At 35.8% G+C, this 17352-nt stretch overlaps 1 protein-coding gene across 1 annotated transcript in view; it reads right to left on the bottom strand.

Moving 5' to 3' along the window:
* LOC127500238 (uncharacterized) overlaps positions 1-17352 on the bottom strand; it is a 298033-nt gene that overhangs the window by 52094 nt on the left and 228587 nt on the right. The window contains exons 131-144 of the mRNA XM_051871231.1: positions 14837-15010; positions 14496-14666; positions 11174-11347; positions 10802-10975; positions 10299-10472; positions 10029-10193; positions 9771-9941; positions 9474-9647; positions 8193-8366; positions 7864-8034; positions 1617-1790; positions 1174-1350; positions 897-1067; positions 302-475 (exon numbers count right to left, since the gene is read on the bottom strand). Of these exons, the coding sequence (XP_051727191.1) occupies positions 302-475; positions 897-1067; positions 1174-1350; positions 1617-1790; positions 7864-8034; positions 8193-8366; positions 9474-9647; positions 9771-9941; positions 10029-10193; positions 10299-10472; positions 10802-10975; positions 11174-11347; positions 14496-14666; positions 14837-15010 (2418 nt within the window). The remainder of the gene's footprint in view (positions 1-301; positions 476-896; positions 1068-1173; positions 1351-1616; positions 1791-7863; positions 8035-8192; positions 8367-9473; positions 9648-9770; positions 9942-10028; positions 10194-10298; positions 10473-10801; positions 10976-11173; positions 11348-14495; positions 14667-14836; positions 15011-17352) is intronic.

Consider the following 17352-nt stretch of genomic DNA (forward strand, 5'->3'; position numbering starts at 1 on the left):
GATCTGCTTGTCTCTGTGTGAAGAAGTGGAGTTAAAATATAAAGGTAGCTTACTTTGTGGAGTTTACTTGTAAACTATATATATATATTTTTTTTTTTGATGGTCTAACAAACATGTGGAACATTTCCTTCCCCATTAATACTATGAAGTAAATAGATATCAATTCTGAATGATATGGGAAAAATGTTGCCCAGCCCTATGCATTCGACTGAATTAGTAAAATGATTTTTCTGTAAAAATAGCCTTCATATTTTATGGGTTTATTTATTTATTTGATTTTGAATATTTCATCATGTCTCACCTCAGTGTCTTGAGTTGACATTTCGTATCCTGTAGTAAATCATCAAGCTCCTTCACTCCTGATTGTCCAGGATCATTTCCTGTGAGATCCAGCTCTATCAGGTGTGAAGGGTTTGATCTCAGAGCTGAAGCCAGAGCTTTATAACCTCCTTCTGTGATACTGCAGTCTGAAAGTCTAGAGAAGAGGAAAAAAATGTATTTCATCATCTGACAGAGACTTGTTTACTGGAATAATTTAACTTTGGACAAAGGAAAATGTTATTATTAAAGCTGCATTATGTAACTTTTAGCACTCCAGGGGTTAATTAACAAAACTGCATGCATCTAGGAGAAGAACATTGGAAATTGAGCTACTTCTCTCCGTTTCTGTCTAAGGTGATTCATGCAGGTACTGTGCTACTCCGCAGTGGTGGTGACCCGACTGGTCTACAATAATCCAAATACAAACACTTATTCTAGTGAATCAGGATAAGAAAAAACATGGTTTGGAAAAAGGATTCATGTTAAACTCGCTCATTATATACATTTTGTAAATTTTGAACAAAAAAAGTTACATAGTGCAGCTTTAAAATCAAACAATTATTTACTAAACTCACCTGAGTTTCTCCAGTGTGCAGTTTATATTTTCTAATCCCTTCTGGAGTTTCTTCACTCCTGAATTCTGCAGATTATTGTTGCTGATGTCAAGCTCTTTCAGACTGGAGTTTGATCTCAGGACTGTAGCGAGAGCTGAACAGCTTTTCTCTGTTAGACCACAATCACGCATCCTAAAATGATGAACAGGAGAAGGAGAATTTACCAACACATAGTACATCAACATGATTACTGAAAATTTTGTTTTTGTCACCAGATGTGAATCAACACAATACTCACATCAGTCTGTTGACTGTACAGTGTTTATCCTGCAGTAGAGCAGCGATCTGATTCACTCGTGTGTCTCCTAGTTCATGTCCACTTAGATTCAGCTCTCTCTGGAGTAACAGGTTTTTAATGTGAAGATCTTCAGTCAGATATTTACAGGCTTCTTCTGCATCAGGACTTTGTAACAACCTTGACAAAGTAGAAGTACGCTGACATTACCTGCTATATAGTGTTTTATGCTCACAATGTTGTGAAAGGGTTTTAGTTATTTCAAAGCTTTTATAAAATGTCTTTTTAAGATAAAAAGTATAGAACAGCAGGAAGTAAAGTGGGAGAGATGGGGGGAAGGGACACGAGCCAGGACGACAACTCAGAACATCTGAAGAGCAACAGCACTGTGACAGTTTAATTCTTTTTCAGCAAAAATTACATTTTATTAGTTGAAGAACACTCACCTCAGTGTCTTGAGTTGAAAGTCTGGATCCTGTAGTAAATCATTGAGCTCCTTCACTCCTGATTGTCCAGGATCATTTCCTGTGAGATCCAGCTCTATCAGGTGTGAAGGGTTTGATCTCAGAGCTGAAGCCAGAGCTTTATAACCTTCTTCTGTGATACTGCAGTCTGAAAGTCTACAGAAAATAAAACTATTTTAATTTCACATTTTGGTTTAACTTACTTCATTACTGCACAATACTCTGAATACCAAAATATGACCGATCACATTAGAGCTGAATACTTTATCAGATACACAGATAAGCTACTTCTGACTTCATTAATGTGTGGAATGATTAATGAATTATAATTAATTATTGGTCAGAAATACTGTAAAATTTGATCATAAATGCAGGGAAAATGTAATTGTAGAGTTGTAAAGTAATGAATTTTTTTATTTGGTTTTTATTAGTTGAGTATCTAGAGCAGGGGTTTTCAACCTTTTAGGACTCGCGCCCCCCTACGTTTATCTAATTTCACTCGCGGCCCCCTTAGTAAAATCTCACATTTACAGCTGTTTTACTCGAGTGTATGCTTCTGAATCAATAGGTGCTCGCACCCCCCTTAACGGGTGCTGGTTGCGCCCCACAGGTTGAAAATCCCTGATCTAGAGAAACAGATAATGTGCATTTTCTGCATGAAAATTAACAAATTAATATAGATGGATGGTGGTATTTACACCCAATCTCCTCATGCGTCTCAAGCAATCAGATTGCTATCTTAACAGTTTTCATGTTTCATTCATACTTCATCGAAAATTCGTGCCCTGCAAATTAATTTGTGTCTCATGGAAATTCAGTGGAGTTCACGTCCCTAAAAGCAACAGAAATGTGCTGCATTTTATTTATCATCAGCTACGTTTAAAACCAAAACCTCAATAAGAGAGAGCAACATCGGCAGTGGTAAGAATGATTGGGTGTCAAGCTTCTGGATGCCAAAGCAATCATTAAGATTTATTTATTTATTTATTTATTATTGCAACCTGTGCTTACTGAAGAGAAATACTCTGGCAGACCAAATGTGTATATAGAGAAAGATCGATATAGAGAACATGCTGTCCTTCCTTTTTGCAATTTTAAGAGGAGTAAAATGAACATGTGGCTTGAACAACCATATGTATTTCCAGATGCTGCTGGGCAAGCATAAATGCATCTTTCAAATGCACCTCTTCAAGTGGTTTGACTTGCAAGCAGTCTCAGTGTTCTGCATGGCATTAACACCTGTTTATGATCAGACAGCTATTCAGCTTTTTAAGAAATATCGTTGTACCATGCTATAGTGCTTTTGTGCTATCAGTTGCAGTCCTGGCACCTCCGTCTCAACATACTGTATAACGTGACATACATTGACATACGCTCACAGAACACTGCAGTTATTCACAGTCACGAAAGTTCAAAAGCCTTAAAGGGTTAGTTTACCCAAAAATGAAAATTATATCATTAATTACTCACCCTCATGTTGTTCTATGCCTGTAAGACCTTCGTTCATCTTCAGAACATAAGTGAAGATATTCACAGATTCGAATTTCCCGGATCAATAACTCGTGAGCTAAATGCTGTTACTACACAAATAACACCTCTTTTCAATCGTAGTAATGTAGACAAGCAGCTACAACCTAATTTTCCTCAAAACAAGCTTTCCTCCGCAGTGGACAAAATACAATGATCTCTATGCACAGATGGCTGAGAGACAGATTCGAAGGGACCGTCTGCAAAGTGCAAAACCCGAATAGCGTTGCTACAAAAACAGATGTTACACACTGTAGTGTCACCAAATTTAGTTCACACATCTCTGCTGTCCTGCTGGTTATACTACAACACTTATTTTGGAAAAATATATTTTTGTATAATTTTAAAGATTTTTTATTATGAAAAATATATTCAATAACTTCGTTGTAATACACTGTACTGTCACCAAATTCAGTTCACACATCACTGATGTCCTGATAGTTATACTACAACACTTATTTTTTTATGGTTTTTTATTACGTTTATATTTTAAATATGTCTTTACTACCTTTCTGGGCATTGAAAGTGTAAATTAACTTGCTGTAATTGGAGGCCTCACTGAGCCATCAGATTTTATCAAAAATATCTTAATTTGTGTTCCGAAGATGAACGAAGATCTTACGGGTGTGGAACAACATAAGGGTGGGTAATTAATGACAAAATGTTCATTTTTGGGTGAACTAACCCTTTAAGCCCTGCCGGTTAAACATTTTATTCACATGCTGTTCTGACGTGCACTTTTCTGAGCAAGCACACTCAAAGCGCGAGCACACTAAAAGCCTGTCAAATGGCAAGTTATGTTTTGCGTCTTATTGTGCTAATACTGTCAAATACACACAAGGTTTAAATAAACACAGTCGCTTATGTCTTAAGTCAAAGAAAACAGAAAAAAAACAGAATCGATTCCTCCTTCTGTTTTTGATTCTTTTTAACTTCTTGTTTTTTAGATTGAAGGAACCTAATCTTGCCGTGACTATAGGGTATTAAGGTCGTAGAAAGTAGCCTTCTCATAATATGAAGCTGTATTAATAATATAAAGGCACATTTATATAGCTCTGATTGATTTTAAATTGTAATTGCATTGCACTTGAAATGAGTCATAAAAAAAAAAAAAAAAAAAGTTATTCAAGCACGTGCATTTATTGCATGTATGGAACAAGACATGAAGTGTCTTGTGCACAATTTAGCTGAATATCTGTCAATCAGATGTGCCAGAAAGTGTTTTTTTTTTTTTTTTTTTACTATAGCAAGTAGGCTCTCAGCCACTTTTCTGCTTTTGACACCTTTTCTTTCACAATTATTGGCTGATGAATAGAAATGGATAAAAAATAGCATTTTATTTCAAATGAAAATTAAGACCCTCTCTCATATACAGTGGGGCAAAAAAGTATTTAGTCAGCCACCAATTGTGCAAGTTCTCCCACTTAAAAAGATGAGAGAGGCCTGTAATTTTCATCATAGGTACACTTCAACTATGAGAGACAGAATGGGGGAAAGAATCCAGGAAATTACATTGTAGGATTTTTAATGAATTAATTGGTAAATTTCTTTATAAAATAAGTATTTGGTCACCTACAAAAAAGCAAGATTTCTGGCTCTCACAGACCTGTAACTTCTTCTTTAAGAGGCTCCTCTGTCCTCCACTCGTTACCTGTATTAATGGCACCTGTTTGAACTCGTTATCAGTATAAAAGACACCTGTCCACAACCTCAAACAGTCAGACTCCAAACTCCACTATGGCCAAGACCAAAGAGCTGTCAAAGGACACCAGAAACAAAATTTGTAGACCTGCACCAGGCTGGGAAGACTGAATCTGCAATAGGTAAGCAGCTTGGTGTGAAGAAATCAACTGTGGGAGCAATTATTAGAAAATGGAAGACATACAAGACCACTGATAATCTCCCTCGATCTGGGGCTCCACGCAAGATCTCACCCCGTGGGGTCAAAATGATCACAAGAACAGTGAGCAAAAATCCTAGAACCACACGGGGGGACCTAGTGAATGACCTGCAGAGAGCTGGGACCAAAGTAACAAAGGCTACCATCAGTAACACACTACGCCGCCAGGGACTCAAATCCTGCAGTGCCATGTCCGGGCCTGTCTGAAGTTTGCTAGAGAGCATTTGGATGATCCAGAAGAGGATTGGGAGAATGTCATATGGTCAGATGAAACCAAAATAGAACTTTTTGGTAAAAACTCAACTCGTCGTGTTTGGAGGAGAAAGAATGCTGAGTTGCTTCCAAAGAACACTATACCTACTGTGAAGCATGGGGGTGGAAACATCATGCTTTGGGGCTGTTTTTCTGCAAAGGGACCAGGACGACTGATCCGTGTAAAGGAAAGAATGAATGAGGCCATGTATCGTGAGATTTTGAGTGAAAACCTCCTTCCATCAGCAAGGGCATTGAAGATGAAACGTGGCTGGGTCTTTCAGCATGACAATGATCCCAAACACACCGCCCGTGCAACGAAGGAGTGGCTTCGTAAGAAGCATTTCAAGGTCCTGGAGTGGCCTAGCCAGTCTCCAGATCTCAACCCCATAGAAAATCTTTGGAGGGAGTTGAAAATCCGTGTTGCCCAGCGACAGCCCCAAAACATCACTGCTCTAGAGGAGATCTGCATGGAGGAATGGGCCAAACTACCAGCAACAGTGTGTAAAAACCTTGTGGAGACTTACACAAAACGTTTGACTTCTGTCATTGCCAACAAAGGGTATATAACAAAGTATTGAGATGAACTTTTGTTATCGACCAAATACTTATTTTCCATTATAATTTGCAAATGAATTCTTTAAAAATCAGACAATGTGATTTTCAGGATTTTTTTTTTTTCTCATTTTGTCTCTCATAGTTGAAATGTACCTATGATGAAAATTACAGGCCTCTCTCATCTTTTTAAGTGGGAGAACTTGCACAATTGGTGGCTGACTAAATACTTTTTTGCCCCACTGTAAGTCTGTGTAGCACTCAAAATTGTAGAGAACATAAGCCAGTTTCACCTTAAAATAACCTCTGTATAGTTTTTTGAACTGGTTCATTGACACAAACTATCAGAAAGAAATGAATCAGATTTCCAAACACTATTAAGCCCTGAGTATATTTCTTTTTTTTTTTTTTTTTTTTTTACACGTACACTAGTGTATGCTCACAGTCGAATGCACAGCCTTGGAAACTATACTTCATTTGAATCGTACGCGTACACAGGCGTTCGACGCATGCACAGTTTTGAGCAATCTCTCGCCACAAGTTACAACACATCTAAACATCTTTGTATTCTATCATGCTAGAGTTGTTCAAATGAGGGTACTCTTCAACCTCTTCGCACAATCTCTCGTCTATGTATGCCTCCATTGTTGCTGTAGCTTGCATGTGTTCCGTTCTGTTCTGTTTATGCAGTTTTTCGTTGACTACCTTGTGAATCGATGCCCCCAGGGTACGGTTGCCACCTTGAGGATAAACGAATTACTGCAAAAAAAATAAATGCGCACGTGTGACCTGCACATACAAGTATATGTGGTTACAAATATCCGGCAGTGCTCATACAGTATGTGTGTACACTTCTGATGACAAAATTCCAACCTTTGGAATCAACTCTTTCCTCTGAATTCCCAGCCCTACTTTCCAACCTCAGAGGGGACAGAGGAGCTGTAATAATGTAAAATATGTGAAAAAATAATGCATTTTTTGAACAATCAAACATGAACACATTCTAGTACACCCCAAAAACAAAATCAAAACTTCGTAAAAGGGCATAATAGGACATAATAATACTTTAAAGAAACTTAGAGCCGTATGATTCTTAGTACAGTGACTATATATATATATATATATATATATATATATATATATAATGTATATATAAAATATTTATTTTTTATTTTAAATCAAACAGAGATCATGATTCTCCCATTATTCTGAACAACAACTAAACAAATAATTGCTGCAGTCTATTTAAAAATGTTAAAATAATTTTTTATGATTTATTTAAAAAAACATGTATGAATGTATGATTCAATGATTCCCTCAAAGACTGCACTTGTTTCATTACTGGATGAATCAGCGTTTTTGAATGAATCTTTTGAATGAACGATTCAATGACAAACATTTTTTTTTTTTTTTTTGCACATTCACTTGTCACCACCTAATGTTGAAACAATGTAAATGATATTCATTATCTGAAGTGCCAAGTTACGTTCAAAAGGTGATTTGCTATACTCTGATCACTACCGTAGACACATCAGTGTTTATTTGCTTTTTTAAACATGATAACTGCTTAAGGCAAATTTTGAGGTAAATTAACATCTGTAAGACAATGTTGATCAGACCTAAAACCAAAAAACTGCGACACTTTTATTATATTTTTCATCATCGCTGGCAAGCATGGAACTCATATTAGCATGTGTTCATGTGTTCTGATTTCACATGGTGATAGAGCAAGCGAATCCCACAGCAATGCAACTTGTTTGCTTGTCACTAACCCTTTATCACTGTATATGATACGAATTTTTGTGATCCTTGGATGGCGCATGCTTGAGGGTTGTTCATGCAACCGAACTTCATGTCTATTTACATTTTTATGCATTTAAGTAAAATTATATTGAATGTTATATCAAACATTTTTTCAATCGTTATTGATGAAGGCATACTGTCAATAAATACCGATACCATTTTATCGCCCAGGTCTAGTTGAAATATACTCACTTGAGTATCTTCAGCTCACACACAGCATTCTTCAGTCCCTCACAGATCTCTTTGACTCCTGAGTCCAGCATATGGCTCTTGTTCAGGTTCAGCTCTTTCAGGATGGTTTTGGAGGAGAGAACAGTAGCTAGAACTGAACAGCTTTTCTCTGTCAGACCACAATTATTCAGCCTGAACACACAAACAACATTTATAATTCAGCACATAATCAACACACATTAGACCAACAGCTCTTCATATCTACTCACACGTGACTGACAGTCATTTAAAATGAAAAAAAAAAAAAAAAACACAGAGAAGTTATAATATATAAAATCATGTTTACTTACTTGATTTTCTCCACTTTGCTATGAGAGTCCATCAAAAGAGCAGAGAGATTCTCCCAATCCAGATCTCCTAATTTATCTTCACTCAGGTCCAGTTCTGTCAGTAATAATGGACTTATACCAAGAACTTTAGTGAGATACTCACACGCTTCCAGTGCAGCAGGACTTTTCAAATATCTACAGGAAGTAGAAGAGGATTTAGATTTGATAATCTTGTTATATTTTTATGGTATTCACAACTTAAAGGATTAGATCACTTTCAAATGAAAATCACCCCAAGCTTTACTCACCCTCAAGCCATCCTAGGTGTATATGAATTTCTTGTTTCTGACGAAGATAATCGGAGAAATATTAATAAATATACTGACGCATCCGAGCTTTAAAATGCCAGTAATGCGTTACCAAACGAGTATGAGCTGAAGAAAGTGTCTCCATCCACATCCATCCATTATAAACATATTCCACGTGGCTCCTGAGGGTTAATAAAGGCCTTCTGAAGCGAAGCGATGCATTAGTGTAAAAAAAAAAAAAATCCATATTTGAGAAGTTATGAAGTTAAATATCCAGTTTCCGCCAGACCGCCTTCCATATTCTTCACTGACGTAACGCCAGTTCCGTTTTTTCATAATTTGAATATGGAAGGCGGTCTGGTGGAAGCTGGATATTTAACTTCATAACTTGTTAAATATGGATTTTTTTCTTCAGAGGGCCTTTATTAACCCCCTGGAGCTGCGTGGAATATGTTTACGATGGATGGATGTGGATGGAGACACTTTCTTCAGCTCATACTCGTTTGGTAACGCATTACTGGCATTATATAGCTCGGATGCGTCAGGATATTTATTAATATTTCTCTGATTATCTTCATCAGAAACAAGAAAGTCATATACAATTAGGATGGCTTGAGGGTGAGTAAAGCTTGGGGTAATTTTCATTTGAAAGTGATCTAATATTTTAATCTTCTTTATGGGTCTAGTGTAGTATTAAAGTCATAGTTATAATAACTGCCTCCAATTTCACTGAGAAAATATCTATTATACAAATCAGCAAAATATGAAAACAATAATTTGCAAAGATTATTTATATACTAATCATGTTTTTTCCATTATTTTTGTGTCACAAAACCCATGAAATTCAGTTGTGTAATTGGTGAATTGCTATTGCAATTCTTTAAATTCCTCTTCGCCTTTATAATGCTGCACCGACTCATTTATCCCCTTCTACTTTCATATAGCTGATATCATATACGTGTCTTATTTTTAAATATTTGAAGACAATTATGACCTGATGCGACTTAATTTAAAAGAGTCATCCTGTAGTAAATCATTGAGCTCCTTCACTCCTGATTGTCCAGGATCATTTCCTGTGAGATCCAGCTCTATCAGGTGTGAAGGGTTTGATCTCAGAGCTGAAGCCAGAGCTTTATAACCTTCTTCTGTGATACTGCAGTCTGAAAGTCTAGAACAGAATAATCAGTTACTCCATATATGTCCTGAACAATATTATTCCATACAAAAACGGATAGCTGAATATGGAAGCAAACAACAGGCCCAAAGACCTTTAATATATTAGTCAACTAACCTGAGTTTCTCCAGTTTACAGTTATTTTTCAGTCCATCAGAGAGCAGCTTCACTACTGAATCCTGGAGATTATTATTGCTCAAGTCAAGATTCTTCAGACTGCTGGAGTCTGAACTGAGAACTGAAGCAAGAGCTGAACAGCTTTCCTCTGTTAGATCACACTCACTGAGCCTGAAAATAATACAAAATGTTATCAAATGCATCATATTCATGTGATTGCTGTGGTGTTGAGTGTAGCTGACGGTGGACTGCACTCACTTGAGTATCTTCAGCATTGATTTCTTCAGTCCCTCACAGATCTCTTTGACTCCTGAGTCCAGCAGACGGCTATTGTTTAGGTTAAGCTCTTTCAGGATGGTTTTGGAGGAGAGAACAGTAGCTAGAACTGAACAGCTTTTCTCTGTCAGCTCACAATTATTCAACCTAAACACAGAAACAGCATTATTTAACAACAACTCTTCATATCTACTCACACATGTGAATGAGTCTTTTAAAATACAGAACAAACAGAAGATCACATTGACTCACTTGATTTTCTCCACTTTGCTATGAGAGTCCATCAGAAGAGCAGAGAATTTCTCTCCATCCAGATCTCCTAATTTAACTTTACTCAGATCCAGTTCTGTCAGTAATAATGGACTTTTATGCAGAAATTTAGTAAGATATTCGCACACCTCCATTGCAGCAGTACTCTTCAGAAACCTTCAGTAAGTAGATGAGAATTTTAGATTAGTTAATTTTACAATTGTGAACATGCTGTTGACCAACACCATGTTTTTTGGAACAGATAGTGTTTACTGTTTAATTTGAAAGTTTTGTATGGTACATGTATTCCTAATTGATCTGCAATGTTGTTAATACAATGCGTTTACATTGATCTTGCATATTATATATGATGTTTTATTTAAACACTTCATGACACAACATTTTTGATGAAACACTTCATCAAAATAAGATATGGTTTATTAATGTCACATTGCAGCATTGTTGGAGAGCCGTTAATTTCACTATGTAAATTTTTTTTAAATTACTTGATGAACTTTAATGAACAGCGTTTATCCTGTAGTAAATCATCGAGCTCCTTCACTCCTGATTGTCCAGGATCATTTCCTGTGAGATCCAGCTCTGTCAGGTGTGAAGGGTTTGATCTCAGAGCTGAAGCCAGAGCTTTATAACCTCCTTCTGTGATACTGCAGTCTGAAAGTCTAGAGGAAAAAAAAGTGTTTATTCTTTGTTCTCATCTACATAATACTTTACAGTCAATTACAGTATATAGTAAAATACACAGTGATGCATGTACTGAAATTGAATTTCAGCCTATATAGTCATTAAGTTAATCTAATCAAATAGGACATTTACAAATGTATATTAATATACAAAAATATAGATTTAAATATACACACTTCAGTTTTTCCATTTTGCATTGTGTATTTTCCAACAGATGACAGATCTTCTTTATTCCGGAGTCTCCCAGTTTATTTCCACTCAGATCCAGCTCTATCAGGTTTGAAGGGTTTGAATTAAACGCTGAAGTCAGAGCAGCACAACCTTCTGCTGTAATACTGTTATTATTCAGCCTGAAGAGAAAGAAAACAAAGACAGAAAATATTCTTCAGTTTTTCTCAAAACCTTCTTTAATGAACAACAATTATTTTAAATAATTTAAAGACACTCTGTGGTGAAAATCAAGTTTTTAATGTTGTTTATATGTCTATGTAGTGTTTTTAATATGCTTTAAGACAAACCATCTGCACATTCATAAGTCAGCACCATTGCTGAGTATTTTATGTTTGAAACTGCAGTAAACTAAAGACAGTCTAAAACCCGCGGCTTGAAATCGTGGGTGTTTGTGACGTCACAGACTACCTTATAACCAATCACAACAACGTGTCGGCAGGCTTTAGCATATCATTAACTATGACTGCTCTGAAGCAGGAAAGTCTGGAGAGAAACCAGTGGCCTGTTGCACAAAGCCAGTTTCGGTTTCTACCCAGGTAAGTTCAAGATTAGTTCGAGTAAACTCTGGTTATTCAGGTTTATGAAGGTGGATTGGTTTTTAGTGGGTTTCATTGCTATGGTAACTTACGCTACACAGCTAACCTGCTCCGGAGCAGGTTTTATTCTGGGTTAGAGATCGCAAACACAAACTGGACCAATCAGCTGTGAGGAAAGTGACACGTAGGGGAGCGCGAGGCACAAACTAACGTGGGGTTAGTTGTAACACACGTGGTTTAAATACTTCCACACACACTAACATGAAGAAACTTAGCGTATTTACTAGTTGCCATATCGACAATATATGAAGAAAAAATTGCGCCAAAATTCAAAAATCTTTGGAAGATATCACTGAACATTTATTTAACAATAGCAAAAGTAAATTTCTTACTTAAGCTAATTTTTCATCTATATTTTTTGTTTTTATTTAAAATTAGACAAATCTGATATTATTTTAATCTCCAGTCTCTTGTTTAGCAGTTTGACTAGTTCTTTAATGCTTCACTAACTATCAGAAGACACTAACCAGGTTTATATTCCAGTTGCGCAGATAGGGTTCGTTGTAACACTGCGTTATAATGTGCCCCGCTATTAGAACTATACTATTATATACAGTTACGATATAACTGGCATATTAACTTTTATGAATTTCTGTTGATAAACTATGGAAAAAAAGATGAATAAAGACTGAGAGGAAGAACCTGAACATCCAGAAAATTTTTCAAGAAATGTTCAACATTTGTACTGACTCGTCTATTTGTCTCGTGTTCTGTGAGAGCTGTGAGTGGAGGGAGAGGAGTGTTTTTCTGAATGTCTGAATATGTTTCTTCATCTGTTTGCATCAGTGCTGTATAGCTGTGTTTTGCAAAGTGTTCATTGTCAAACTACAAAATTATTTAAATTTGAATTTCTAAAAAAAAATGCTATTATTTTATATGAAAAAAAATAATTATTGTCTTTTAATGACAAAATATTTTAGTTTGTCATGTATATTTTTTTTAATTAAGTCAGATAAAACTTGTAGCTGTCATATGGTCATGTTACAATGTGCCCCATCACATGTTACAATGTGCCCCACCTATGGGGCATGTTGTCACATTTTACTTCCCTTCTTTCAGGGTAAATAAAGAAAAAAGTATACACTGCTTTAATGAAACAAAGCCACATATTTGTACCAGACATGTGTGAATTTAATGTGTAAAAAAAGAAATTCCCTGAACCCTAAGTAGATTTACACAGGGGCAACTGCAGGATTTTATCTCAGGGTACGCACAGAACTAGTACTTGTCCCGTCACAAGATGGCACTGTTTTCGACACTCTTAATGCTCTGAAACTTTTCCTGAAACATTCAGAGAAAAGCTTCAAATATTTAAGAGGTTTAATTTCTCCATCCCTACTCAATAGTTTTAGGCCTTTTGCAAATGTTTCAATCAAGTTTAGCTGTTTTAGAGAGCGTTTACACATGTTGAGCTTGTTTTGTTAAATCTGTAGTAATATTTTTTATGTGTGGAAAAAGTGACGAAACTAAACTATCCAATCAGATTTCTTTTCACCCATATCCCCCACGCCCACCCATGCACTGTGTTTTCTGAAGTCCACAGTCAACGCAGCCATCTACCAGGAAATTTTAGAGCACTTCATGCTTCCTTCTGCTGACAAGCTTTTATGGAGATGCTGATTTCATTTTCCAGCAGGACTTGGCACCTGCCCACACTGCCAAAGGTACCAAAAGCTGGTTCAATGACCATGGTGTTACTGTGCTTGATTGGCCAGCAAACTCGCCTGACCTGAACCCCACAGAGAATCTAAGGGCTATCAAGAGTAAGATGAGAGACACCACACCCAACAATGCAGATGACCTGAAGGCCTCTATCAAAGCAACCTGGGCTTCCATTACACCTGAGCAGTGCCACAGACTGATCGCCTCCATGCCACGCTGAATTGATGCAGTAATTCATGCAAAAGGAGCCCCTACCAAGTATTGAGTGCATATACAGTAAATTAACATACTTTCCAGAAGGCCAACAATTCACTAAAAATCTTTTTTTTTAATTTTTTTTATTGGTCTTATAAAGTATTCTAATTTGTTGAGATTAATTGGTGGGTTTTTGTTAAATGTGAGCCAAAATCATCACAATTAAAAGAGCCAAAGACTTAAAGTACTTCAGTCTGTGTGCATTGAATTTATTTAGTTCCACAATTTGAGTTGAATTGCTGAAATAAATGAACTTTTCCATGACATTCTAATTTATTGAGATGCACCTGTGTGTGTGTGTGTGTGTGTGTGTGTATATATAAGATATTGTAGTCTTACAATATATATATATACACACACAGGGGCGGTTTCTGAATTTGAAAGTGGGAGCAGGAGTGTTTGAAGGCAGGCGTCTATCAGCAGACTGCTTTCAAACGCTCCCGTGTGTATCTGTGTAAGCGTTTGGTGAAGAGCTTCATTGATGACTATTTACTACGTTTTTACAGCGTTGATCATCGAAGCCAATCACACACATATCCGATGAGCCGTGAACACAATGGCCAATCAGAGGTGTTTACGAATCCACTCAACAGAGCTCAAAGCATCACATTTTTAAAATTTCAGTACCAATAAGTACCAAAGTCGGTACTTTTGACAACTCTAATATGTGTGAGTCTGTGTGTGTGTGTGTGTGTGTGTGTGTGTGTGTGTGATATTTTACATATAAAAATATAAAACAATATGAAATACTCACTGGAGTGTTTTGACTGTACAGTGTTTGTCCTGCAGTAGAGCAGCGATCTGCTTCACATTTCTGTCTCCTAGTTCACGTTTACTCAGATTCAGCTCTCTCAGGAGTAACGGGTTTTTAACCACAATTCCAGTCACAAACTGGCAGGCTTCATCTGCATCACGACCCAAAAACCTGCAGATAAGAAGATGAAGCTGGATTCATATAAATTCTCAAACTTGATCTAAGGAAAAATAACATGTGACTGTGTGTGTGAAATTGTTCTTTTTCTATTAGTGAAATATTGTTTATAAAAATAAATTGCCTGCATATAATTTATTTTGTATTATTTCATCAAATCTCACCTCAGTGTATTGAGTTGACACTTCTGATCCCGTAGTAAATCATCAAGCTCCTTCACTCCTGATTGTCCAGGATCATTTCCTGTGAGATCCAGCTCTATCAGGTGTGAAGGGTTTGATCTCAGAGCTGAAGCCAGAGCTTTATAACCTTCTTCTCTGATACTGCAGTCTGAAAGTCTAGAGAAAATACATAAACATGAATACAGTTATCACATAATATCAACACAAGTGTTTAATAAATAGGGGTGTGAATCTTCACTGATCTCATGATTCAAATTGATTATGATTATCATGTCAACGATTCGATAACACAGGCTACACTCCTGTCAATGAAAACAAGCAGTCAGATATATGAACTCCCTTTTTATCTTATCTGCTCCAAGAAAGTACACTTTCTGAATGTAGCAAACATCAAACATAACTTAAGTCTGAACAATGTTCACTCTAATTTATTTGAATTAATTTATAATATAATATAAAAACAAATTAACTGATATATCATATACTATGGGGCGCTGTTTGTAAAATAAATTGTGTAAGAAAAACTGGTCAAATTCTGTTGGATTTAGCTACAAAAACAGATACATTTTGCGATGTTTACCTAAATAAGCTTCATGCAATTAAATTACTTAAAATATATAAATAAAAAAAATATCAAAGTTAAATCTAAGTGTTTTATGTAAATGTAAACCTTCTATTTAAATCTAAATGTGTTATGTAAATGTTAAATCTAAATGTAAATGTTACATCTAAATGTTTTATGTTAATGTTAAATCCAAATTCTAAATATAAATGTGAATCCTATATTTAAATCTTATATATATATATATATATATATATATATATGCAGGGCTTGACATTAACTTTTTTGCTCACCAGCCACTGTGGCTAGTGGTTTTCTAAAAAAAAGTTACTAACCACTCAACATTTTCACTGGCCACAATTTTGCTGTTGGGAAATTACATTTTATATGATTAAAGTTGACTCTGACATGCTAAAATTACTTGATTTTGAGTCATTTTACTTGTTTAGCTAGATTTAAAACCCTTTCAAACTTTCAAATGCAGATTGACCACCCAAAACAAGACTAGGCCTACATGGTATATCAGCTGGTATGTACATTTTATAATTGTATAAGTTATTTTTGTTAGGCTATATAAAAAGAAAAAAGAAACAAATTAGCAAATTACAAATACAATAGTAAATAGCCTAAACTCTTTTTTTTTTTTTTAGATACAGTAGGTTTATTTAACATTTATTTAACATCTGTTGTTTGATTAACATTAATGACAGACAGGTATTTAATTGGGCTGCTGAATGCATGGACGTAATATACTGACACATATCCAGTTATTACCCACCTGTTTACGTCGCACGCACGCGAGAGAGCACTTCTGTTGTGTGTCATTCAGCGTGATTCCGCCTATCCCGCCTTCACTAATTGCAAGTTAATCAATAACGAATTGTGATCGGCTTGTAATTTTGTGCTACAACGAGCTGGGCTACCTTTCATTAGACTGTAGGCTGAAATTATATTCAACCCGCCAAAGTGGCTAGTGGGAGTGGCTGTCTTACCCGCCACAGCTGAAATCTACCCGCATATGGCGGGTTGGTGGGTGTTAATGTCAAGCCCTGTATATAATGTATAATGTATGTAATATGTATATGATAAAACATTTAGATTTAACATTTACATTTAGATTTAATATTTACATAACATTTAGATTTAAATAGAAAGTTTATATTCACATAAAACAGATTTAACTTTGATGTTTTATTTATTTATATAATTTATTTAAGTAATTTAATTGCATTAAGCTTATATAGGTAAATATTGCAAAATGTATCTGTTTTTGAAGCTAAATCCAACAGATTTGACCAGTTTTTCTTACACAATTTATTTTACAACGGCGCCCCATAATATACTGATATAATTAAACTAATATCAATGCTTCAATTTGTTTTAATATCAAAATTATTGTAATATGAAAGCAAAATGAAGCATTTAAATAGACCTTATAGCTAAATATTTTACATATTACTTATACATATATGTATTACTACATATTAACTCTTTTATTGTTATCTAAACATCTCTGAAACCCACACACAAAATTTTATGTACCTGGTGTATTTTGAGTTTGCACACTACTACACCTCTGGTGCGTGTGTAATTGTAAATGTCTCTGAGTTTTGTTACTGTGCTGTGCTCATCATCCTTTATTTCCACCACTTAATCAAGCCACTCTTCTTTAAAATTTGATGACGTTTTATTTCACATTTTACATTGCCTCTCATATTGAGCTACTTGGTCTGAAAACATGAAAGTATGTCTAAAAAGGATCCCTGTCACTCACACACGCTCACATCCTTCTCTTTCTATGGAACCTATAAACCGCATTCACCAGTTTTAACTCGATAGCAACACAAACTCTATGGCGGTTAACCAGAGCACTGCAATAATTTACCCACACATTGTGTGACTGTTCTCGGTGCGTCATTTTATTCTTTCTGTGCGG

Source organism: Ctenopharyngodon idella, chromosome 18 (assembly GCF_019924925.1).
Source record: "Ctenopharyngodon idella isolate HZGC_01 chromosome 18, HZGC01, whole genome shotgun sequence".
Taxonomy (NCBI): domain Eukaryota; kingdom Metazoa; phylum Chordata; class Actinopteri; order Cypriniformes; family Xenocyprididae; genus Ctenopharyngodon; species Ctenopharyngodon idella.